Source organism: Montipora capricornis, chromosome 14 (genome assembly GCF_036669925.1).
Source record: "Montipora capricornis isolate CH-2021 chromosome 14, ASM3666992v2, whole genome shotgun sequence".
Taxonomy (NCBI): Eukaryota; Metazoa; Cnidaria; class Anthozoa; order Scleractinia; family Acroporidae; genus Montipora; species Montipora capricornis.
The window spans coordinates 3,503,682-3,528,048 of record NC_090896.1 but is presented as its reverse complement, the minus strand read 5'-3'; the positions used below and the strand labels follow the sequence as shown (position 1 = coordinate 3,528,048).

Here is a 24,367-nt window from a genome sequence, read left to right as displayed (position 1 = left end):
CAAATTCTCCTATTAGCCCAAAGGGGAGCCCAGAGCATGCAGGCCAAGTAAATTGGGTAGAGCTCTTGCCACTGGATGCTTATGCCAGTGGCAGGGTTGAGCTGATGGAAAGGGTGCCATTTACCCTGGAACCATAGGTTATTGAAGAAACCCCCGTAGCCAAGGGAACCGGCCGCATCTGTAAAAAGGTGAATTTGGGGAGAGGGCTCAGTAAAAGGGGGGAGGAAAAGGCTTACCCCATTCCAGTGGTCTAAGAAGATTTGCCACATGAGAATGTCCTTCCTGAATTCTTGGTTGAGTGAAACAAAATGCCCAGGGTGGCGGACCCCCCGAGTAAGATTTATAATCCGTTGCATGAAAGGACGACCCGGGGAGATAACCCGACAGGCAAAGTGTAAAGTCCCAATAAGAGATTGGAGGTCACGTAGGCGGCAAGATCTTTTGGGGGACAGGGAGGCAAGCATTAAGCGGGCATTGTGTAGTTTGTCGATTGGCAGACGGGCTTCCATGCGGACAGAGTCAAGAGTTATCCCCATAAACTCAAGGCACTGAGTGGGGCGGAAGGTCTTCTTTGGGGCAAGGGGGATATTAAGCTCCTCAAATAGGGTGAGAACCTGGCAAAGGGCAGTGGCACAACGGGAGAGTGGAGGGGGCTGGGCAATAAAGAAGTCGTCCAGGATATGGATAATGGTGGGGTTGTTTAGTTTATTTTTTACTAGCAATTCCTGGGAATCTTATAGTGGATTTAAAAGGTAGGGGGCACTTCTAAGGCCGAAGGGGAGAGCTTTGTCGAAAAAGAAACGACCCTTCCAGGACATACCCAATAGTTCCCAATCAGCGGGGTGAACGGGGATAATGCGGAAGGCCGATTGAATATCAGTTTTGGTCATGAAACAGCCGGGGCCATGTTCAAGGACCAATGAGATCGCGTCGTCAATGCGGATGTATTGTAGGGTGAAAAGTTCAAGTGGGATGTTGGCGTTCAGGCTACCAGGGGACCCTTTGGGGAAGGAGAGGTGGAAAATAGTGCGCCATTTTTGGCTATTCTTTTTGGGAACCAGCCCGAGGGGATGGATCTGAAAGTTTGGAAAGGGGGGGGATTCAAAAGGGCCTGCGAGGCGACCAAGTTCAACTTCTTCTAGGAGGTTGCCTTCGATAATTGAGGGGTGGCGGTAAGCCGAAGGAAGGTTTTTTGCTGTTTTAGGAAGACGGCTGCCTTGGTAGCCCACCCGAAAACCCTCGGTTAGCCCAGCAGTCAGGTTAGCTACGAAGGTCTGATTGGGATGGGTCTTGAGAAGGTTGGATAAGAGGGGAATATTCACAGGGGTCAGAGGCGTCATGGACAACAGGGCTTCAGCGGTTTGATGATTTCTTATCAGTCTGGCTTCTAGGTTTTGAAGGGGGGTCATCGTGGCGGAAAGCTGGGTGGTCTCCGTAGCAGGTTCTGCAGCGGTGGCTGAAGGGGCAGGGGTCTTGGCTGCATTTGGTCCCTCGGTTGTAATTGTTGCAGAGTCCCCGCTGTGTATTGTTGGGTCTAAGGGCGGAAAGGGAGCACCCATAAGAATAATGATCCCCACTACCACAAATAGAACAGCAAGATTTGGCTTGCCCGGTAAACTTCATAAGGTAGAGTTGTGTATCACGTTCTCCCCAATTGAGGGAAAGGTTTCCGGCCGCTTTCCGACGGAAATCGATGTCGTAGGAGAGCCAGGCAAAACCGGCAAATTTCCGTTGGGCTGATCGGATGATCTCCTGGTAGGCGAACATCTCAACCGCCCTCCGGGGGAAGGAAGTTAACAAAATAGTACAGTATACGGCGAAGGCGGACAACCATTTATCGATAGAATCGACATGCGTTTTCTTCCTGCGGGGGTTAGGGAGTTCTACCTGTTTCCCGCCAACGGATATGGACAACCCAGTAAGCTCGTTATCAGTTACAAGGGACGAGTTTTCTGGCAGCAGCAAATCAAACTCAACGTACTCACCGCGTAAAACAGCTTGCTTGGTCTTTGTAGGGACGTGATCAGCGAGAGAAGATGACGGGGTAACGGAAGGTAGATGAAGGTCGGCGCTTGTTGACGAAGATGGTTGAGAAAGGAGACTCGCCACGAAGGTTGGGTCCCCAAGTTCTCGAGTTGTTGCGAGCTGAGGTGTCGAAGAGGACGTTGGAAGCGCTGTTGGAAGTGACGAGGCACTTTGCACGGCTGGCCTGAAGTTCTTCAGCTTTTGATCGACGATGTTGCCGATCAGCGTAGCCAGATTTGCTGGGTCAAATGCAGAGTTCGCGGGAGGGGCCTCGTTGCGGCCGCCATCTTGGATATCCTCTGGGTTGTTGTCGTTTGGTTCGGTTGGTGTGTCACCGGGTAATTCGTCCTCCGGCGTGGGATCGCGGCGCTCGTCCGGAAGGTCACTGCTCCCTGGTTCTTGGCGGTTGGTGCGTGGACGTTTGGCGGCTGATGCAGAGGCGTCAGAGTTTCGCGTGCGTGTGGCCGAGGGATTCGAAGGAGAGATCGAGCCGAGCCGCTCGATCAACTGTTCGCGTGAACCTGTGATTAGCAAGTTGTTCTGCGCTAACAGAAGACGTAGGACTTCGTTGCTAAGCCCGGAGAGTTCCATGAGGTGGAGTATCAGGTAGTGGCGGGAAAACGGAAATAAAAAACGATGTTACAATTGGAGCAAAGTACAAACTTGCAGGTCTCAGAGAAGGGACAAACTGATTACTCGCATGACATGCTATGCTTAAATAGCAGTTGCCAAATATGGGCATGTGTTGTAAATTACCGCAGAGAGACGAGTGTGGGCTCATCTCAGAAAAGGTTGCTTGCCAACATTAACCTTTATTTTATGCTAAAATAACATTATGTCTGCTCATACGCAGATCTTTCTGCTAGTTTAGAAATGAACTGCAAATTACTAATGGGGCGCAAGTTCTTGAACTCAGCTTCAAGCCCAGGTTTCTTTAAAAGTGGCTTAACTAAAGCTTCCTTCCAGTTCATTGGAAAGTACCCGTGAACCAGAGAGGAATTGACAAGGTAAGAAATAACTGGCAGTACCTCATCAAGACAATCAAGGAGCAAAGTCATCGGCATTGGATCTAATGTGCAGTAACTTTTGGCTGATTTAGTCACCAACGCTCGAACATCCTCATCAGAAAGCTTCTTGAACGAAGTCAAAGCTGATAGCTTGTCTGCTGGAAACTTCACGTCGCCAGGCACCATGTCTACTGCGGATTGGTCAAGTACCACAGCATCAATTTCTGCGCCAATGTTTGAGATTTTTCTCACGAAAAAATCACCGATAGCATTTGACAGCATAGCATCATTAGAGAAGTTGGGAAAGCAGAGTTCGCTTTTCGTATTAAGCAGATATATATAGCAAGGCTGCTGCCTAACGGTCGCCCGGTCGCCTGGGGCGCCTTACTTGCGAGCGCGGGCGACCAAGTTTCTGAACGAGTAGCCTGAACGGGCGCCGAGCTTATCACAAGGTGATTCATCCTTACTTTCTTGCTGGAGATTAAGCGATGAAAAAAGCTATATGGTTGGAGAGACGGCAGCCAAGCAAATTCCACAAATAAACGACTCTTTGCCTTGTAAATATGTTAACATTAGCATAACATTGCTAAGGGCTTTCGTAGCGTTACCTCCTGGTAGAGCACGGAGACTGAGTTGCATGGTGATTCCCAAATATGGAAAACCGACCTGATCATACGTTCCCTCTGTTTTTACATTTACATACGTAAGGGAAGTTAAACTTGCAGAAAGTTACGCGACAAAAGAATGTTCATCCCATCGGCTCTCAAGAACCTACTAGTAAAACGTGGTATAATATTATTTGTAATGTGATTTCTTAACGTTGAATTAAATGCTGAAAGAAAATATTTCATGGTTTGGTGATGTCTGCACCATAGTACATACCAAACATTTTAACGTGCCGCACGTGCAAATCTCCTTTTTCCCGCTGTGAGTGATGCCCGTCAGAAAACATGTGCGTATCAAAGAAAGTTGACACGATTAAAAATCGCGAAACGTGACAACTTAGCTACGATTTCAGTGTGTACTTAAATTTCTGGGTCAAATACAAGTCATATATACCCGGAAATGCTTTGTAAGGTACACACCAGTTTTTTGGTACATGTAAGTCATCATGTTCTGTGGCACGTTTACAACCCCTTATAATTATAGCTAAAGCAAACCACTTGACTTCAGCGGGAAGGGGAGGGGGGGGGGGGGGATAGGGGGTCTTTGGTTAATTAATTAATTCTGGGCTCCTGAAAAAATCACTCGGGCTACTAACTTTTAATGTTGGAAGCCCGAAGGACTCCCAGAAAATTTTCTTAGGCAGCACCCTTGTATAGATATATATTAGATCCCTCAGTGCTCGGTCCAAATTTTTCTTAGGTCTTGTATGTTTTGAGAATTTCCAGTTGTTGATTAAAAAATGGGTTAGGGTTAGGTTAGGTTTAGGTTAGGGTTAGGTTAGGGGTTAGGGACCCATGACCCACGACCCACGACCCACACACACTGATTAGACACTCTAAAAAGCAAAGTGATGTTTTTATCTTGCTACTTACTTACTTACTTACTTACCGGTACTTACTTACTTACTTACTTTAATATTTTCAAAGTCTGATTAGGCAATTAACAAAAAAACCAATACAAACAGTCTGTATGTTGTACTTTTCCTTTGAACATTATTTAAATGTACAAAATAAATCAAGAATAATAAAATTGAATTCATTTTTTTTTTCCTCTAAGGATGTGTTTGAAACTCTATCCCAGTCCTTGGCACCGTCAATTCATGGCCACGAGTACATCAAGAAAGCTGTGCTATGTCTGCTTTTGGGAGGCACAGAGAAAGTATTGGAAAATGGGACTCGACTCAGAGGGTAATAGTGGTTATGGCAGTATTTTCTGCCCTGATGATATAGGGACCTTTAGATTCTAAGACGAGGTCGAGAACGAGTATGAGTTTTGACTGTCCGTTTTTAGCGAAAATACGTTGGAAATTTGTAACCTGTACAATTGATCTTTCTCTTTGTTAGCCATATAGGTTGCTCAATTACTATTCTTGTTGCTGGTAACTTAGCCTTTTTGCTGATAAAAAAAATGCCAAAATTGCTACTGTGTTGTTGACTTGTTTTGACACAACGACATTTTTGCAAAACCTCATACTAAAATGATGACGGTATCACGTTTTTCTCGCTAAAATGACGCTGGTTTCCGCACTCTCACTGTTGTTCTATGAGAAAATCTCGTACTCGTAGTCGTTCTCGTAATAGAATCTAAAGCTCTCTAATTATCTTCCCCAGACTGTGAAACCATAGACCGAAAGAATGATTCTAATTCACACTTCAAACACCCCATTGACGAGTAAAATCGTCTGGCATTAGACCGATTAAAATCTATTAAGTGTCATTGTCAGAGGTTAGTGGGTTAATATTGTCTCTTTTGCTGTCTGCTTTACTGCGAAAAAGGCAAAAAAGATATATGTGCCATTGCTGCTGGTTGTACGTGTGCCCTCCATGTACTGTATGATCTTCGAGCACAGCACCACTGCCAAGTGCAATCAGTTAGAAGGTTTATTTTGATGAGGAAAGAAAATTGGGGTACCTTGAACAAAACCAACAGTACAGGTGTACAATGTATAATGATGGATATCTTCACATACTCTGTAAGCAAACACATTAGAGCGGCCTGGGTTAGACCCAGAGTTGCAGTGGTTGGGGGTATGTAAAAGCACTGTATATGGACAATATTATGAGACAGTTAATTTGTACCATGTATGTTGATGAAGCAATGAAATTAGACTACAGTCTCAAACAAGAGGTGGAGATACTCTGGTGAAAGTGTCAGCTCACAATGCTGCGAAACCCAGATAAACACTCGTCACACATGTCACACATGTCACACATCAAATCACTTTATTAAAAATCTGGGTTTTGAATTTGTTTCAGTTCTAGCATCCAATGGTCAGCTAATATACTGTGATAAATAGTTAAATAAGAAACAAATCAAATTTCAAAACTGTGCAATAACATTTTTTTAAATATATGAACTTTCATACGTTGTATAAATAATTGTTATTTGAACTGTGGAATGGAATGAAATGAAAGTTGGAGAGATCATCGCAGGTGGGAAAAGATCCAGCCTTGAACAGGATTCGAACCCATGACTGTGCAATTGGGCTGCATTAATTTTGCTCTACCAACTAAACCATCAAGTCCATTGAGAGTTCCATTTTATCCTGTACGACCTGCACTCATTATATTTGCTTGTAACTTGGAGCAAATAATTATGCATTGTCTATTGAAACTCTTAACCAAAAAAACAATGATTGCATGACATAAAGGGTGCCCAAAAGTGCCCAAAAAAGAAAACAATACCAGGTGTTTGAATATCCATAAAGGTCTTGGAAACAACAACTTTACTAAAGCTCAAGGATCAACTGATACATGATATGTGCAATCAAACTAATTATCAATGTGATTGACAGGTCAATAGACCGTATTCATAAATAGCAGCCAAGAAATATTCTTTTGTCTTTGTGCTAGTTATCCTCATTAGCCTCACTTTGGAGCAAAAGTTCTTTTGACTTTTGTTCATGCTAACGAGGCTAGTTAGGATGATTAGCATAAAGACAAAAGAATAATTACTTAGCTGCCATTTATTAATAGGGTCTATTAACACCAGGGAGTCCAGCTACGACGTGTTAAAACCAGTAGTTGTGATGTTGGGCAAATAGTTTTCGAGGATGTGATGTGGAGTGACTTAACTGGGCTTCCAAAGATTCCTAGAATAAATTATTATTCCTTTTTTGGTTTCAGTGACATCAATGTTCTTTTGATTGGTGACCCATCAACTGCAAAATCTCAGATGTTGAGGTGAGATTAACAACAAGTTCATGGTCATTGGCTCAGTCTTTCTATATCTTTCTGCGTATTTAGGGTTACAGGGGCGGTTCAGAGAAAGATCCATTTTATTAAACTTGTGACATCAGCAAAGGGATGGACCTTTGTCACTCAGCTGTTAAACTGCTCATTGAAACAAATGTATCCCCCAAATAAAGACATGTAGAACACGAGAACAGTGCTTTCGCTAAGATATGAAGCGTGTGGCTATTAAAGTAATGTTAGCACCCGGAGGAAGCTGTGGCCCCTTTTCCCTCGGGAGGTTTTGGAAAATTTTTTTTATCAGGAAGCTTGGAAATGCCATTTTCAGTGATTTGAGAGAGACTATTAACACGCAAGTTGTTTGTAAACGTTTTAATTAGCTTTCTAATACCAATTTTGACTAACCAATTAATTGAAGTCAGATGCTAATACCTTTAATTTGGTTTTATTTGTTCAAAAGAAATACATGTACAGCCGGCAATGCGCACTGAACACCTTCCATAGCTCCGGTGGGAACCAGGTCTTACTGAAGGCACTGCAAGAATACACTAAATTTGAAACTTTCTCATGTTTGTCATGTCAAACTGTTTGCAAAGCTACGGCTGATTGTCTTAAAGGTCCAGCGATCTTATGAGCTCCTGCAAACCATTAAAATTAATAGAGAAATGGAAACTCTCTTTAGCAATTCTGTCAGTCAAACCGTTTTTCCATGAATTTAACGCTGCATTATCAGCACACGCCAGTCCTCCTCCAATTTTCCGTACACTCTTGGTATTGACGGCAGGGTTTTCTTTAAGGTTTTAAGTAGCTGGAGTTTTTGCAAAGTAGACGGTTGTGGGTCCAGAGGACCCACACAATGGGCTTTAGCCCATCGTTTCTAGGGGGCCCGGGGGCATGGTTCCCCGGAAAATTTTTGAAAACTGATTGCCGGAAAATGCATTTCCTGGCATTTTGGGCCATCAAACGCAGACATTCCAGGGATGAATCAAGCTGCGATTATACTATGAAAACCATGTAAAGACGAAGCGACATTGCAATCAGACAACCCTATAAACAAAAAGTTGAGTGATATTTTTTGTATCTTTTTGGTGGTTTTGCTGGAGCTAACGAGCCTGGCAAATATTGCCACTTGACAACTTGTAAACATGGCACATACTTTGAAGGACTAGACCAGCAAAGGCTTCTGATTGGTTGTTAAATAAAGAAGCTGATTGGAGGATACTAATTGGCCAATGGCGTAAAGGATGTTTCGATCCAGTTTAGGTGTGAAGATGACACACATTCGTTCCATTGTGTAATTAGTGGGAAAATATGCTTACGGAACTTGGTTGCAGTAATTTCGAAAATTGAAAATCACTCGAGCGGTTTAAGAGTGATGTAGTTTTTTTCCGAAGAGTTTAGGAGTTCCGTAAAGCAATGAGAGTTGATCAAGAGTGACGTTGGATAAAGATCCGTTGTCATGTTGAAGCTTAGAGATGCCCTCGAGAGGACGAGCACTTACGCGGGCAAGTAGGATTTAACTCTGAGGAGCGTTACGTTCAAGTGTTTAAATAAAGTCTAAGAGTCCTCAGCTTCTACGTTCGCTATAAATGATCAACTGAAAGGTTCGAAGTGAAAACGAAGGAGCGGTTAGTGAATGATCAGGGGCTAGTTTTGTTCCTCAGTTGAGTTGTGGTAAGATATGCGTGAACGCAGGCTGAGCATGTTGCTAGCAGAACATCATATGTAAATTTCCTTCTGGATTGAGAACAATCCTTTGGAAAGTGTTTCTTTGTTTATAAGTTTTTTTATGATTGCGGCGTGATTAAAGGAAGTTTTGCGCGGACTAAAACGTCCTTGATTGATTTTTCCTTCCGGCAAGATACAATCGGTGGCTGTTTAAAGATATCGAAATCCAATATGGCGGACAAGAAATCATATTTTTCCTACTTTCCCGCCATCGCAGCAAGATTTTTTCAAAACGAAAGTCTCAAGCATAACGTTTTTAAACTGCCCTTGAGTCAGAAGTCTTTTATGTGTTTTCAGAAAAGATAGGCAGTGCAAATTTTTATTTGTATTGAGCCCAAGTAGTTTCACCTCATAAACATCATCTCCTCTACATGTGTTGACTCTTCAAACAATGAAAGTAGCCGGCGAAACCTGACAGAGAAACCGGCGAACTTCGCCGGCTGCCGGCTCTTATATACAACCCTGATTGACGTGCCAACACGAAGAGTGTGCATTGAGTGATTCCCATTGTAAAAAAACCTTCGGTTTATTTGCTGTTTGGTGGGAGGTGTGGTGGCCTCATGGTTGGTGCGCCCAACTCCGGATTGAGTGGTCCGGGTTCGGGTCCTGGCCGGGGACATTGTGTTGTGTTCTTGGGCAAGACACTTTACTTTCACGATATTTTCACGGTAGAAATACTCTTAGTCGCTTCATGCTACAGAAACCGGAGATGAGCGCCGGCCTGATGGGCCTTCTAGGCTTGTAGCAGACTTTACCTTTACCATTTGCTGTTTGGCAAAGTACGATTATCTTTTGAATATCATCTTTGTCGTAACCAGGTACGTCCTTCATTCTGCCCCGCGTGCAATTCCGACCACTGGGCGTGGCTCATCTGGCGTTGGTTTAACAGCTGCTGTAACTACAGACCCAGAAACAAGTAAGAGACACAGCATGTTCCTGCATTTATTGTATTTTATTGTATCGTCTCTTCCGGGTTTGTTCCTGGAGGAGTTATGACAATGAATTTTTACTGCTTTGTTTGCTTTTGTAGATGAACGGCGTCTTGAAGCAGGGGCCATGGTGCTTGCCGATAGAGGCGTAGTCTGTATAGATGAGTTCGATAAGGTATGATAATTATTAATTGTTTGGCGGCTCTTGTATACATATAATAATAACAACATAATAACTTTTTTATTACTGGGTTGCCTATGGGCAAAGCCAGTCGAGGTCTGCGTTTAGTTTGTTTGTTTGTTTTTTTTTTCTTTTTTTATTATTTTTTTTCCGTGTCGGTAAAAGTCTTGCCTGTCTTTCCCCTGGTAAGTGGTGTCTTTGTGCATAGAGCCTTCTGCGCGTATTTTCTTAGGATCGAGAGGGTAGTGGAACTGCGTAGATTTCTCTCGTGGACACAGTAGAATCATTAACTTAGCCTGCAATGGCGTCGAAAGTCATGCAACGCGAATGGCGTTTTAGTGGATCCTTAAACAAAATATACCCTTATGGTGCTCAATAATGGAAAATCAGTTGGATAAACTAGGCATGAATCTCATAAGCGACGAGTACTGGACTTCGACAACAATCTATCTCCCGTCGAGACGAAATCAAAGTGAGCAGTATTTACCTGAAGTACATGGTAATTTGACACAATTGAGTTTCTTGTCTTCACGCACGCAATGAAATAGGAAGAGGTTTTCGCCTCTAAGAGCAAATATGTTGTTTGTGTCAATAATTTTTTCGCTGGAAAAGGATTCTGTGGTATTTTCTGCCTTTGTGAATTATAATGTCATGTTGTGTATTGAATTTTCGAGGTTAAGGTTGAAATGTGATATGGGAGAAGATTTTTAGTATTGCTCTGTAAGCAGGAAGGGTTCACAGGCCTGTTGGAAGCGTGCTTGAGTTTCAACAAAATGAGCCCCAAAATCAGTGAAGAATTGTGAGGCAGTTGAATAATAAAGTAGCTGCTATTTCCAAAATGATGGAATTACCTGGTGATAAATAACGTCGTACGCGTCTTGTAAACAAGACTTGGGCGATTGTGATCTTTGTTTTGACTTCGCTCATTTCATTGTCAAACTTTATAACACTTGACAGAAAAAGAAACTTACAAAAACCCGGTATCTTGCCATCATTTGACACAGATACTTCACTGTTTGGCGAGTAAACATGCCGCGGTAAGTTCATCACGGCGCCCGCTGAATTCCGGCGATGTCACTTTCGATTTTGCGATTTATTTGTGCAGCCAAAACGTACAATAACAAAATTGAACGTTGCAAAAATCCCCCGAAATGTTTGTCGCTGATCGTAACTTTTTATATTCTATATTCACGGTTCAAAATTAATGTTGTTTTCATGTCGTAAATATTTCATTCTCGATCGACCGTCCCGGAAACTTCCTTCTGCTCTTTCTAAAAACTGTGTATCAATAGTTATTTGCTTTTTCATCAATATTTGTTTTGCATAAAGCAAGCTAACAAAATCTGTACCTTGCTGAGTTCGCATTTGTTAGCGTTAATAGTATTTTCGGTCAGATGCTTCTGTTTTTTATGAGGGGTTCATTGTTTTGGTCTCCCATCCTAACACTAACCCCGCGGAACAGGGCTTGACTTCAGTGAAGTTTAGTATTACAAAGCTGTCAGATGCTCAGAGGGCACACTTGTGGTGCAAGGAAGTTGTGAGGGAACTTGAAAATTATCAACATGTCAGCCCAGAAGCCAATGTTTCTCGCTTCTCTTTTATTTGTTATTCTTCAGAGACTGGAATGCTGTATTTCAATACCACACAATTCAGTGCCTTCTGATTTTTTGTAGCACGTACCACAGGCAACCCAGTGTATGCTTCACGGAAGCATCTCGTTTAAGTGTCAATGGATTTAGTATAAGAGCACCAATTGCAATGAAACAAATTAATGCAAATCAAATCATATGTTGGTTTTTGAGAAGAGGAGAAAACCGGAGTACTAGTAGAAAAACCTGTCCGTGCAGAGTAGAGAGCCAAGAAACTCAACCCACATGTGACGCAGAGTCTGGGAATCAAACCTGGGCCACATTAGTGGAAGGCAATTGACAAATCGAAAGTGGTTCAGCGTTGTCTGTACTCTTAACGACAATGATATTCGTCATCACAGTGGTCAATAATGTTGTGTGCGCCTCGTGAGTCCACAACAAATTTTGACCACGGTGATGAAGAGTATTGTTGTCGATAAGAGTACAGACAACGCTGAACCACTTTCGATTTGTTTTTTACCACAATATTCAAGGCCAAAGAAAGTTACTATTTCAGTGCGTGAGCAGAATCATGACTCAAAGACAGAGCAAGCGTTGTCTATAACTTTGTCACAATATGATTGGTGTATTTCCGAAAATGGGGGGTTCCTGATTGGCTATTACATTGCGTGACAAAATGGCGCGAGCATGACGTGTACAGCGTTGTCTAGACTCTCATCAACTACGGCAAATTAGCCAATCAGATTGCGAGATTACAAGCAATTGTGGTAAAAATGATCTTACTACTGCGCCAACCCTGCTTCCCAAATCATGTACATGTACGTGTCCATGTTCGTGTCACCCTACCGAGATCGACTAAGTGGTCTTAAGGTTGAATAAATAGAGAGCAACGAACTACAATTTACGTTTTTTCTTTATCTGTAAACAGATGAGTGATCTTGATCGTACAGCCATCCACGAGGTCATGGAACAAGGAAGAGTTACCATCTCTAAAGCTGGTATTCACGCGAAGCTCAATGCTCGGTGTTCTGTATTGGCTGCTGCCAATCCAGTTTATGGAAGGGTAAGTGAACTGGGCTCGACGTTAGAAGACAGGACCACTTTTGAAACAAGTACATCTGTACTTTCGGAGTACCAGCTACAAAAAGTATACAGCGTACCTTTCACCTTCTTAAAACAGGGGTGGCGGAGTACGTTTGAAAGTGAGGGGGCCTGCCTGTTTTACAGGGGCCTCTCCTCGGCTCCTGTAAAACATTGAAGCTAACTGACGAGCTGCTAAGCTGTGGAGCCACTCAAAGATGTATTTTATCCATTCTTTGCAATTCTAGGATACCCTCGATTCGCTCTGACGAAGGGCTAACGCTCGAAACGTCAGCTTTTAGAATCTCTGTACGGTGGCCAATTTACATTATCAACTCCGTTGATAAAACCAAATTTTTGCAGTACTTTAATAGACTGCTTCCTCGGTGCGTAGTCCGTAGTCCCGTAGTTGATGAACAAGAATAAAGAAAAAGAGTGAGATGGACTGCCACTGCGATCCACGGTCCCATAGTGGATGAATAAAAACGGGGTTCGTTGCGTGCATGACTTAAACTTCGAGAAATGTGACATTCTGTAGGGGTTGTTCTCTGTTTGGAAGTTCTTAAGTTGTATGTAGTGAACAGCGGACCATAGCGGTGATTTACAGAAATTCATCAATGTCATGTATTTGATTCACTGCAAATAGCGGACCGCGGTGGCAGAACTTTGTCTCTTCTTATCTAAAAGTGATTGTGGACCGTGGTGGCAGAACTTTGACAAACCCCGAAAAGTGAACGGGTGTTCTAAACTGTAGTCCATTCTTTAAGCGTTGAACTTCAAAGACGACCCATGAAGCCGCTTTTGGAGTCAAAGGCATACCTTGCTTTTAATTTAGACGAACCATGGATCGTCTGACAGATAAACCTCACTCCTTCCTAAAACATTGAACTTTACTGTCGAGATGTACTTTATTTAAGTGTCAATAGTATTTAGCTTAGGAAAAACTAATTGGGGACACTTATTTTTCCACCAAAGTAGAGAGTACAATCAACGAAGACAATTTCGGAAACAGAAACGTTATTCCGAAATAGAATTACGCTGTCCTTCGCGTTCACTTTGTACTTTCTTGGTTGCCAGAGGAATTTGTTTGAGGTTAAACAGAAGACTATGCGATGTGAAAATCCAACGGTCAACGACGGAAAACCTGGAGTGTTTTAAAACCGGTGCTTCGGCTTACCCAGTCAAAAGCTACTTTACGTCGGCACCATCTGTAATGTCCAATCACCGAACAACTTTAAAATCTGAAAGTAATTTTCCTCATGGAACTGAGGCTCCTGGCTCGTGCCATTGGTTGGAGAGGTGGAGAGGGGATTGGGTTGAGGGCTAGACGTATTTTTTTTCCTGTCCTCGACTTTTAGCTTGGAATCCCGTAGCTCTTTATGAGCAGGAAACAGGGGACTTGAGTCCTACATAAGGGGTTTGAAATTGGAAAGTCGAGTCAATAAGACTCGCTAGCAACCCGTGCCTGTTATTCCAGAAGACTGGTTTTCAAAACTCTTTATTTTCCCCTCTAACTTTACAGGAGTGAGTTTCTTCTTCTAGATAATTGTTTTTCTGCTTTTGTTGTGCCTTTTTCAACACTTTGTCCGCGGTTTTGTCGAGCTCGTCCAAACTCTCTGAAACTGAACAATTGCTCCCAATTTTTGAGTCCAATTACAGTCGCTAATAATTTCCCTTCAGTCTTGATCAGGGAAATACAAATTTCAATACTGGAATAACTGACACCATTTTTTTATCAGTATGACGAATACAAGAATCCCATGGACAATATTGGAATGCAAGATTCCTTGCTCTCTCGTTTTGACCTTCTTTTTATCGTTCTTGATCAGGTAAGTACATATCGAACATGAAACTCTGTTCTCATTTAACACCTTAGTGGCTATTTTCATTTTGACAAGGAATGATTTGTCCAAAACAGATATTTCGTCGTCATACACAAATTGAAACGACCATGATAGACCCGAATGGGTCACCTAGATTCAAGTTCGCTATGATTTGAATTTTGTTCAACTTCTGAAAGAACATGCAGCTGAATTATCCAGACAAAGGAATTAAGATGAATGTTGCTTGACCAAGAAAGAAAGTATAAATTTACCAATGTGCGTCCAGGTTTTCCATAGAACTTGAGATGTGGTCTCTTCTCGTTGCACTTTGCCGAGAACGTTAAAGAAATGAACAACTTTTCAAAACACACTTCCTTTTCATTTACCGAGCGTAGGGAGTCGGACTATGCTTTAAGGTACTCTGCAAATAAATTAGATGTCCCTTTACCAAGAACTGACCACATGAAAAAGAGCTTCAGCTGTAGAGATGCAACTCTCTGGAACAGCCTACAATGCAGTCTTAAACAAGATCCATCCTTAAATCGATTTAAGCAGCTGTTAAACTCTTCAGTTTAATTCAGTTAGATACAGGTTTAGTACTGCTAACTAAATCTGTAAATACATATTAATTGATAAATTATTAGGAATTATTGAGTAGTTTACTGTTTCATTGTATTGTATTGAAAAATCTGATTGAATTTCTCCGTGCTTAAAAAAAGAATTGATTGATTGATTGTATGTATGGAAAAAGATGAATTCGTTTGTGTAAGAGGTTTGGGATTCAATATTGTCGAAAAATGATCCAACCGTAGCCCTGTACTAATTGGAAAGTGTTTCGAGAAAGACATACAGTTTAGAGCGGTTTTCAAATGAGTGTTGTAAAACCAAAACCAAAGTAATTACTTTGGCCAATCAAAAAGGACGGAGACAATCCAGTAAACCAATCAAAACTCAAAGTAATTACACGTAGCCGACACAAAGCGCGGGAAAATGTGCACGTGCGAGCCACGATTGGTTTTGGTTTCGCTTCTGATTGGTTGAAAAAGTGGCGCGAGAACTTTGAACCAATCACTGAGTGACGAAATGCAAAACCAAAGTAATTCGCTGATTAATTTCGACACAATTGAAAACCGCTCTAATGAAGCTTTTATTATTGCCAGATGGATCCGGATAATGACCGTAATATCTCGGAACATGTGTTGAGGATGCACAGATACAGAAAACCAGGCGAACAAGAGGGAGAGGGTAAGTAAATAACGCTTGTATAGGGGTGGGGTGGTTTTGGAAGCTTTCTTACTCAATTTTGGGTTAGAAAGCTAATTTAGGACCAGCAAAGGAACCAATCAGAAAAGGGTGCAAACACGTGTAGTCGGCTCTGAACGCTGCAAAAAAGGAGATTTTTCAAGTAGTCCTTGACAAGAGAATATGAAGACTAAGCAAGCGAGTGAATCCTTATTCCCCATGGCAGTTATTTGAAATCTATTTTCAGATTGAGCCCATGTTGCTAAGGTTATTTTAAAATAATGAATAAATCATTAATGGTATAATCAATATAATCCACAAGTGGCTCTTCACCAAGTGATAAGCTATCTAAAATATCCAAAAAAGGCTACCAAAATTACAAAAAAACCCTCCTCTTTGACACTAAGTGATCGATAAGGATTCGTTGGTTGAAGTTACCATGCAGTATGACACAGAGCTTATAACATATTTCAAAAACAAAAAAGGACCCATTATGAGAAATTTGCCGTCTTGTATTCTCTTTGACGTTGGTTTTGGCTAAGCACAAAGACGCTGTGTAGAATGAATATACGCACCCTCTTTTATGCCAATTCATCAATTCAAAGGGATTTGCACCAAAGAGAGATCTTGTTTATAAATATTTCGGTTTTGTTAACTTCCGTTTACAAAACAGAATGGATTTTCACCATTTTCAGTTAAAAAACACTGATGGCTGGAATGAGCTACCAAAAAAAGCTAGGAGTCCAAATGGTTTGCGCTAGAATTGCAAACAAGAGCGACCCTTGTGTAGGCGGTCCTGAAGAATGTCTTATACCTTGAACGAGGCTTTGAGAATGGGGATGGAATTAAGAGCTGTGGGCGTACCGTCGCCTTCCATTGAAACTCGTATTTCAAAGCTGTCGACCTACAGACATCAAATGAAGTGACCCTACCTCTGAACTGAGTTCTGTCTTTTGCAGCACTGCCGTTTGGAGTGACAGCAGACACGCTTGCAACACAAGATCCAGACGAAGAGGACGAAGAAACAGCCACGCCCATTTATGAGAAACATGACGCCATGCTGCACGGGCCAAGGAAAAATCGCAAGTAAATATATCCGTTTAAGCTGGCGGGACTCTATAAGTCTATCTCCTTGAATAAACTGGCTTTGTTCTAAGGAAACTGTGGTGTTGCATCGTTGTTAAAGTGAAATAGGGACATTTGGTAGTACTATTTGCATCGACTGCGTCAGGGACATTAGAAAGCTTACGTTTCCAACGTTGGTTTTTCCTTAGGACGCGACGTCAGCCTTTTAATTGTACTACGGCTTTTAATCCACTTTTATCAATCTGCCGCTGAACTGTAAACGTTTTATTTGATTTATTTTAAGGGAGAGCTATGTATCAATGGCATTCATAAAGAAGTACATTCATTTCGCCAAGAATATTAAGGTAAATCTTGAATTTATGACATTTTTTTCCATTGGCCTATTGATTTGTCTTCATTCACTTTCCAAGAGATAGACTGCAAAACAGTCGTATTTGTTGCGAACGCAAGCAACGCAATTAATATTCAAACGAAAAGCAACGCGATAAATATTCAAACGAAAGGTCTGGAGCGAGTGTAGAAACGGCGAGGGAGGGGCGTGTGAGGCTCGCGCGCTTCACACGCGAGGATCACGCTTACGGCGCTTCGCGCCTTCCGAAAATGGAAGAAAACGACTGTTTTGCAGTCTATCCAAGAGGCTGACATTCTATGCAACGTCAAAACACCACAATTCATTATTCTTTGATTACACCTGACGTCACGGCGGTCATGTTAGTGGAAAGAACAAGAGCAAAAAAGTATTTTAGGAATTTGGCTCTTTTAATAATGGTCATAGGACTGAGAGGAGAACAATTCAGGGAGCAATCGAGCGAGCATTTGGATTTTCGAGCACGATTACTGCCTGAATGGTACGACACGAAGTGCTATAGCGATATTTCTTGTTTACAAACATTGACGTCACATTTCTTTTGATATTCAAATTGGTCAACCGCGGAACAAAAGAAGTCATTGTTTCAACAGCCAAATGGGTTCTGGTTGGCATATGAATAATGAGTGACATCACGAGAAACATCGCTATTATCTGGCAATTAATCTTAACAAAATATGAGAAGATGATGGTGCTAAAAGTTTTATAGCTTTATCTACTCAACTCTTTCTTAGTCTTTGAAAAATAGCTCTTGAAAAAGAAAAATGATTCAAGTAAAACTAGCACGTACAACTGTCTAATAACAAGGAGTCCAATTACAAACCGACCTATTAATGCTGAAATCAGGGGCGTTGATAACCAATTAGATTATTTTGTAACCATTACGTAATAGGCCTTTTTCGATACATTAAAACTCAGCTTTAAAGAGAGGTTTAGAGGACAAAGGCCGTGTTTTCACGAGCAGTTTTTCAGGTCGCTTAGCGAGTGACAACTGAAAATTCCGCGAAAACAGTTCCTTTCCCAACTCGCTTTAATTTAAGTGAGTCGGCAAATTTCAATAGAATTCTTATTAAATTTAAGCCACCAAACCAGATAGCTTAAGCGAGTTGGCAATTACTTTCCGCCAGTGAGGACACTTGCGGTTATTCAAGTCGGAAATACAACAGGGGTGGTATTTTTAGTATTTTATCTCTGCATTGGCACGTGCTCTCTCCTCATTTAATCTTACCCGTGAAAACACGCATCATTTTTAAGTCGCTTAAGGTGGCTCAAACCAGTTTCAACACTTTCAAGAGACTTTGTTATTAGAAGGATTGTCACTACAACACTTTATCATGTAACAGCAATGTTGTGTTACCATGTGAAACATCAATTATTGCTGAGCAAGCTGCAGTCATTTTTGTGACGTAACAAGTTACCATGGCAACAGGAAAGCCTTGCAAAGACACCCCATATTTTGGCTTTAATTGCTCATATCTGAAAAACGAACTCGGTGACCCCAAATTTTTATTGCAAAAACGTGATCAACAGGCCCAGATGAAACTCTGCAAAGTTTAAAAAATTCTGTGGGGCGGATTCAGAGCTACCTTAAATTTTCAATTATTGAAGGTGGCTCTGAATCCGCTTCATAGAATTTTTTTAAACTTTGCAGAAAGTTTCATTCTGCCATGTTGATTACATTTCAGAAATAAAAAATGGGGGTCATCGAGTTTGTTTTTGAGATATGAGCAGGTAAAGCCAAAATATGGGGTGTTTTTGCAGGGATTTCCTGTTGCCACGGTAACTTTTACGTCACAAAAATGACCAAATCTTTTTCAGCAATAATTGGTGTTTGATATGGTACCATAACATTGCTGTTAAGTGATAAAGTGTTGTAGTGTCAATACTTCTAATAAGAACGTTTCTTTCAAGTGTTGAAACTCGTTTGAGCCACCTTAACGAAGTCCGTAAACAAACCACTTTCAGGAATGTTAAGCGAGACCGTGCACCGGTGGCTCAAATGGTTGAGCATCGGGCTGCTAGGCGGGAGGGTCGCGGGTTCGAACCCCGGCCGGATCAACACTCGGGATCTCAAAAGAACTGAGGAGAAAGTGCTGCCTTCGTAATTTCATCTGTAAATGGTTAGACTTTCAAGTCTTCTTGGATAAGGACTATATAAACCGTAGGCCCCGTCTCACAAATGCCTGCTATGTTCATAAGTTCCCTGTGGGACGTTAAAGAACCCACACACTATTCGATGTAGTCCCAGGTGTTGTGGCTGTCCTGTTCTCTCCAGCAGAAGTGGCCGGCTTGGCAGTGATATCTCTAAAAAGGCTTACGGTGTATGAGGCCACCTAAGCAGAAACAGCCATAAGCCAAAAAGGGACTTTGCCGAGGGCTGGAACATGTGGATGTAGATAGATGTAGATGAGACAACGGCTGTCATGAAAACACGGCTATAGACAAAGGAAAGTGGATGACATGCAAATATTTTTCACATTCATTCATTCCGACGTGTTTCTATTGGTTTTGTCCTCCCTGCCTCAATATCAAGCTGAATATTTGAGATATTTCGAAAATGGTCTATTATATTTTCGTCTTTCTTGCTTAAGCTCGCAACTAACTTGGTTATTTAACGTGGTCAGCCTCGGTTGACAAAAGATGCAGCCAACAAGATTTCCAAGAGTTATTCAGAACTCAGGGATCAGGAAAATGTCGGAAATGAGAAGGCCAAGGTGCGTTAGTTCTCTTTTTTTTTATGTACTTCGAAAATAATCCCTTTCCTTACCACAGTTGCTAGTAATCTCGCAATCTAATTGGCTAATTTGCCGTTGTCCGACGGTAAGAGACTAGACAACGCTGCTCGTGTCATGCTTGCGTCACTTTGTCACGCAGTGTAATAGCCAATCAGGAACGCTCATTTTGGGAAATAAACCAATCAAATTGCGAGAAAGTTATAGACAACGCTTGCTCTTTCTTTGTGGCATGATTTTGGTCACGCTCTGAAATAAGCACTTTCTTTGGCGTCGGATATTGTGGTAAAAAACAAATCGAAAGTGGTTCAGCGTTGTCTGTACTCTTATCGACAACGATATTCGTCATCACAGTGGTCAAAATGTTGTGGACTCACGAGACGCAGCCGAGTGAGTCCACAACATATATAAGAGCACATAAGAGTACAGACAACGCTGAACCACTTTCGATTTGTTAATTCTCCCTTATGCCTAGGGAAAGCTGTTTCTCAGTCTTAGGTGATTATTCTTGTTTTAGAGCGAGTCTCAATTGAGTGTCGTAAAACCAAAACCAAAGTAATTACTTTGGCCAATCAAAAAGGAGGGAGACAATCCAGTAAACCAATCAAAACTCGAAGTAATTACTCGTAGCCGACACAAAGCGCGGGAAAATGTGTACGCGTGAGCCACGATTGGTTTTGGTTTCACTTCTGATTGGTTGAAAAAGTGGAGCGAGAACTTTGAACCAATCACTGAGTGAAGTAATCATAAACCAAAGTAATTCACTAATTACTTTCGACACTCAATTGAAAACCGCTTTACAGTAACAGCCACGCATTAGAGAGAGATTGGTGTTAGGGAGAGTAGTTTCATGCGTGGGGAATCCCTCGCATGGTTCTTTTTCTTGTCTCCTCAACGACGTCACCTTCAGTTTTGCCTCCACGTTACCCTTTGAGTTGCGGCTTTCGTGGGACAGCCTCATGAATTTCCATTTTTTTCAAGGTTCAACACTTAAGGTGGAAGCATTGAAGGAACTCTTTTCCTATCATGAACCATTTTAACATAAATTTCACCTTTCATTTTTGTCTTAGACTATGCCTGTAACAGCGCGAACTTTAGAGACCATGATTCGGTTGGCAACAGCTCACGCCAAGGCAAGGATGAGCAAAACTATAGATGAGGTAATTTTTTTACAGGTTTTGAAAGATTTTACACTGTTTTAGTGTCTCTTGCGAATTTATCACCTGGATTTTTTTTTTCGACTGTTGTAAAACGTCAGTCTTACTGAGGTCTTTTAGAATCTCTGTACGGTGGCCAATTTACATTATCAACTCCGTTGATAAAACCAAATTTTTGTATACTACTTCCCCACCGACGCAGCACCACAGTTTCTTTAGAAACTACCCCCTTCATTACTGAGATCTTCGGTTTGCACTTTATAGATGGTTCTCACTTGACGTCACATCAGCCGCTTTGGTGCACAGAGCAATATTGAAGAAGTCTTTCGGGAATTTGACTGTATTAAAATGCAAAACATGAGCCATAAATATGGCCGTCTTATCACGTGATTGAAAACCATCTATATTTCCATATCGCAAATGGTATTGGACATCTCGTCACAAGTACATGATTGGGTCTTTCGGTCTCTATGAAATAAACGCATTGATCCAAAGGGCATGCCATTGACTGGATAGGAACCAGCTTTAATAGCGCAAGTTATCCCTCTAAACATCGACTCTCCCTTTTTTTCAAGCACCGCTCGAAAAGCAAGCAAAAGAAGAGGTCTAACCCCCACCATTTTCGTGTTAAATTCTTTTTCGTAAGGTCTGTCCTCCATTGGAAAGAAACCATTTTAACTTTTAACTGTGTTCCTCTCTTAGGACGATGCCGTTGCTGCAATTGACATGGTTTCCTTTGCATACTTCCACAAGGTAACGAACACATGAAGCGTGAAGAGTTTATTAAATAGAGTTTCCGAAGGAGTTTAAGATCAACGACGCGACGGCAACGAAAACGTCACAACTTTTGTATGTTTAATGAGAAAAAACAATAGCTTTGCACGCTCTGCACGTGCATTTTTCATTTTTGTACAGTTTTTTCACGATTTCGGCAAATCTGGCGACGTGAAATGACCATTTCTCGAGTATTACGGAGATTAGTGCCTGCTGCGTGTTTTTCTTGACGTTATCATTGATCGATTCGATTATCTGAGTTTGTTTTGATTGGCTAAAGTATTACGCGCCACATTTACAGCCAGTCACAATTCAAAACAAGCAAGTTGTGACTTGGCAGTACGTGTTTTCCCGCGCTCAGTGCCGACCGACGCTTGCAGGGCTGCCTCGGGGTTGCTAAAGGTCTCAAGATCGGTCTTGCACTAATCCTTTTAGCTTATGCTTGAAATTGCTTTAAAACGGAGCATAGATGGAGAGAAAGTTTATAAAGCCTGCCCTCGTCGGCTCCCATTGGTACCAGCTAAGAACTGACGAAACCAGCTGAACGAAAAACGTGGATTTTCCTTTACGGATCCGTATTTCGCTCTTTCCTGCAATCAGGTGGAAAAAAGAGAAAAGAATAAACGAAAGAAAGGATCGGATAATGAAGAAAGTGGAGAGGAAGATGACGATGAAATGCAGACAAGCCAATCACAGCGTAGAACGACTAAAACGTAAGCAAGCTGATATATACTCGAAATATAAAGAAGTGATTTTTATCCTTATCTGATCCTTGTAATCGAATTAGAATGCCGCATTAAAAGTTGTCCTCATCTTTAACAGGCCTTTAACCTGTCTGGATAATTATACAGGCAAGAAAATCTGTGAAACGCTTTTTATCCTCTCCTGGCCTTGTTTTCCTTCAGGACCAAACCACAAACCAAGAAGCAGAAAGTTGCGAAGAAAAAAGACGACAGTCAGGATCCTTACGACTTTGATAGCGACGATGAAACACAAGAATCCCGAGGTAAGTGCCGAGCTGTGCCGTAAATCTCCGGGAAAATGATTATCTGTTTGGAGGATACGTGTGTTTCGTTCTTTTTGGGGTGTCCCAGGAAATCTTATTGAGATATTTCAACCGCAAAACGGACCTGGACCTTGATTTGCAGTGCGCGCTTCGATATTCGTGGCCAGCATTTTGTTAGCGTACCTGTTGAAACCTTCAGCATCTCATGTTAGGTGGCTTAGAACAAATGTGTTCGTTGAATGTTGTTCAATATTTTTATATTTAGCCGCTCATTAACATCGACAGCATCCGAAGCGGGGATTTAAGTCCCCGTTTTTTTTCTGCGGACTCGAAAAAGCACGCGCGTTTTTGAAACCAGACGGCAAACAGAAGAGAATATTTCGCGTGCCAGGACACTGGTGTCCCCCAGATTTTTATACTCATCAGCTCTAAGGGAGAAAAGTTACTTAGCAATGTAAATGTGGTTGTGTAAAGACAAGTTAGAAGGGAAAACAGCTCACTTCCGGTTGCCGCGGACGGTAACCGGAAGTGAGCTTGGGTCTGCTCCTGTGGATGGCACGTTGAAAGAATTTGTTGTTGTCTACGTTTTAGATGTTGTTGAGAAGATGAAACGACGCCGATCAGCCAAAACAAGCGATGCCACTGATGAACCCATGGATACCAGTGAAGGCGAAGCCACTGTCACTCTGTCAAACGAGAGGTAAATTCTTTGAAAATTTATGAATTGAAAGCCTCCGTTAGAAAAACGAGAAGACAGACAGAGAAACAAGCTATGGCTTTGCTTTCACATACTCAAATGGTTAGGCGCAACGAATGTCGATCATAAATAGAACGCGCTTTCTTACCAGATCGCAATGTTCGTGATTGGGTCTGTTTCAGACGCAATAAAACCCACACACTTTGCAAAACTTTGTGGGACTGGTCTCCAATGACCCATGCAGTATGCGATTGTTCGGTAGCCGCAGGTAAATGCTCGGAAATATTCGGGAAATCTTTTTTCACAATCGATAAACGTAAGGGTTAAATAGGCTTATCTCTTGCTTCCATCTTAGCTACAGATAGCGAGCGATGTGTCAAAAAGAAAGAAGTTAGTAGAAGATAATTTGTGGGATTTAGTTTGTCGAAACTAATTACACGATTGCAATTGCTTCGCTTAGTGATTGGGTTAAAAATCTCGCGCCAGTGTATCAACTTATGAGAAGGAAAACCAATCACGATTTGCACGCGCGATTTTTCCCGCGCTTTGAGCAAGTTGCATTGAATAACCCCTATTCATGAAGACGTCTGAATAGCTAATTTCACCACCAAGCCTCGAATTCGAAAATCAAGCTTGTAAATTTTAGCATGAGCTAAATCCCAAAGGAGCAAACTTGAAAAGAAAACCCACGTGCTAACAGTATTGCATGTCCAAATGTTGTGAATAATTTTGTGCAAATGAGGCTTGGTGGTGAAATCAGCTATTCAGACGACATCACGCATAAGGCCGATTGCTGCGATTGGACTGGTTTATTGCGCTGTTTGCAGAACCAACTGTGATTGGTCGAAGTAGTTGCTTTGGTATTTGTTTTACGACGCTCTATTGAAAATCGTTCTTTTGACAAATAGCATCCTAGCTTTTGGCGTTTCACGAAAATACGATGCTAAATATCCCTGTTATCTAACCCATGCTGCGCTATAATTCAGTGTGCGTCGCACGCGGGCAAAAATTGAGGTGGAAAAAATAGGTTCCGGCTCTTGACGAACGAATCGAGAAAACAAGTTAGGTGTATGCAATGGTTTCCGCC

General features: G+C 41.8%; 1 protein-coding gene across 1 annotated transcript in view; it reads left to right on the top strand.

Moving 5' to 3' along the window:
• The window catches only part of LOC138032338 (DNA replication licensing factor MCM3-like), a 41,168-nt gene that overhangs the window by 15,703 nt on the left and 1,098 nt on the right, over positions 1-24,367 (top strand). Inside the window, exons 11-25 of the mRNA XM_068879996.1 lie at positions 4,755-4,885; positions 6,824-6,880; positions 9,436-9,533; positions 9,648-9,721; positions 12,245-12,379; positions 14,136-14,225; positions 15,380-15,464; positions 16,421-16,547; positions 16,831-16,891; positions 19,539-19,628; positions 20,717-20,806; positions 21,506-21,556; positions 22,178-22,290; positions 22,483-22,583; positions 23,175-23,283. Of these exons, the coding sequence (XP_068736097.1) occupies positions 4,755-4,885; positions 6,824-6,880; positions 9,436-9,533; positions 9,648-9,721; positions 12,245-12,379; positions 14,136-14,225; positions 15,380-15,464; positions 16,421-16,547; positions 16,831-16,891; positions 19,539-19,628; positions 20,717-20,806; positions 21,506-21,556; positions 22,178-22,290; positions 22,483-22,583; positions 23,175-23,283 (1,412 nt within the window). The remainder of the gene's footprint in view (positions 1-4,754; positions 4,886-6,823; positions 6,881-9,435; positions 9,534-9,647; positions 9,722-12,244; positions 12,380-14,135; positions 14,226-15,379; positions 15,465-16,420; positions 16,548-16,830; positions 16,892-19,538; positions 19,629-20,716; positions 20,807-21,505; positions 21,557-22,177; positions 22,291-22,482; positions 22,584-23,174; positions 23,284-24,367) is intronic.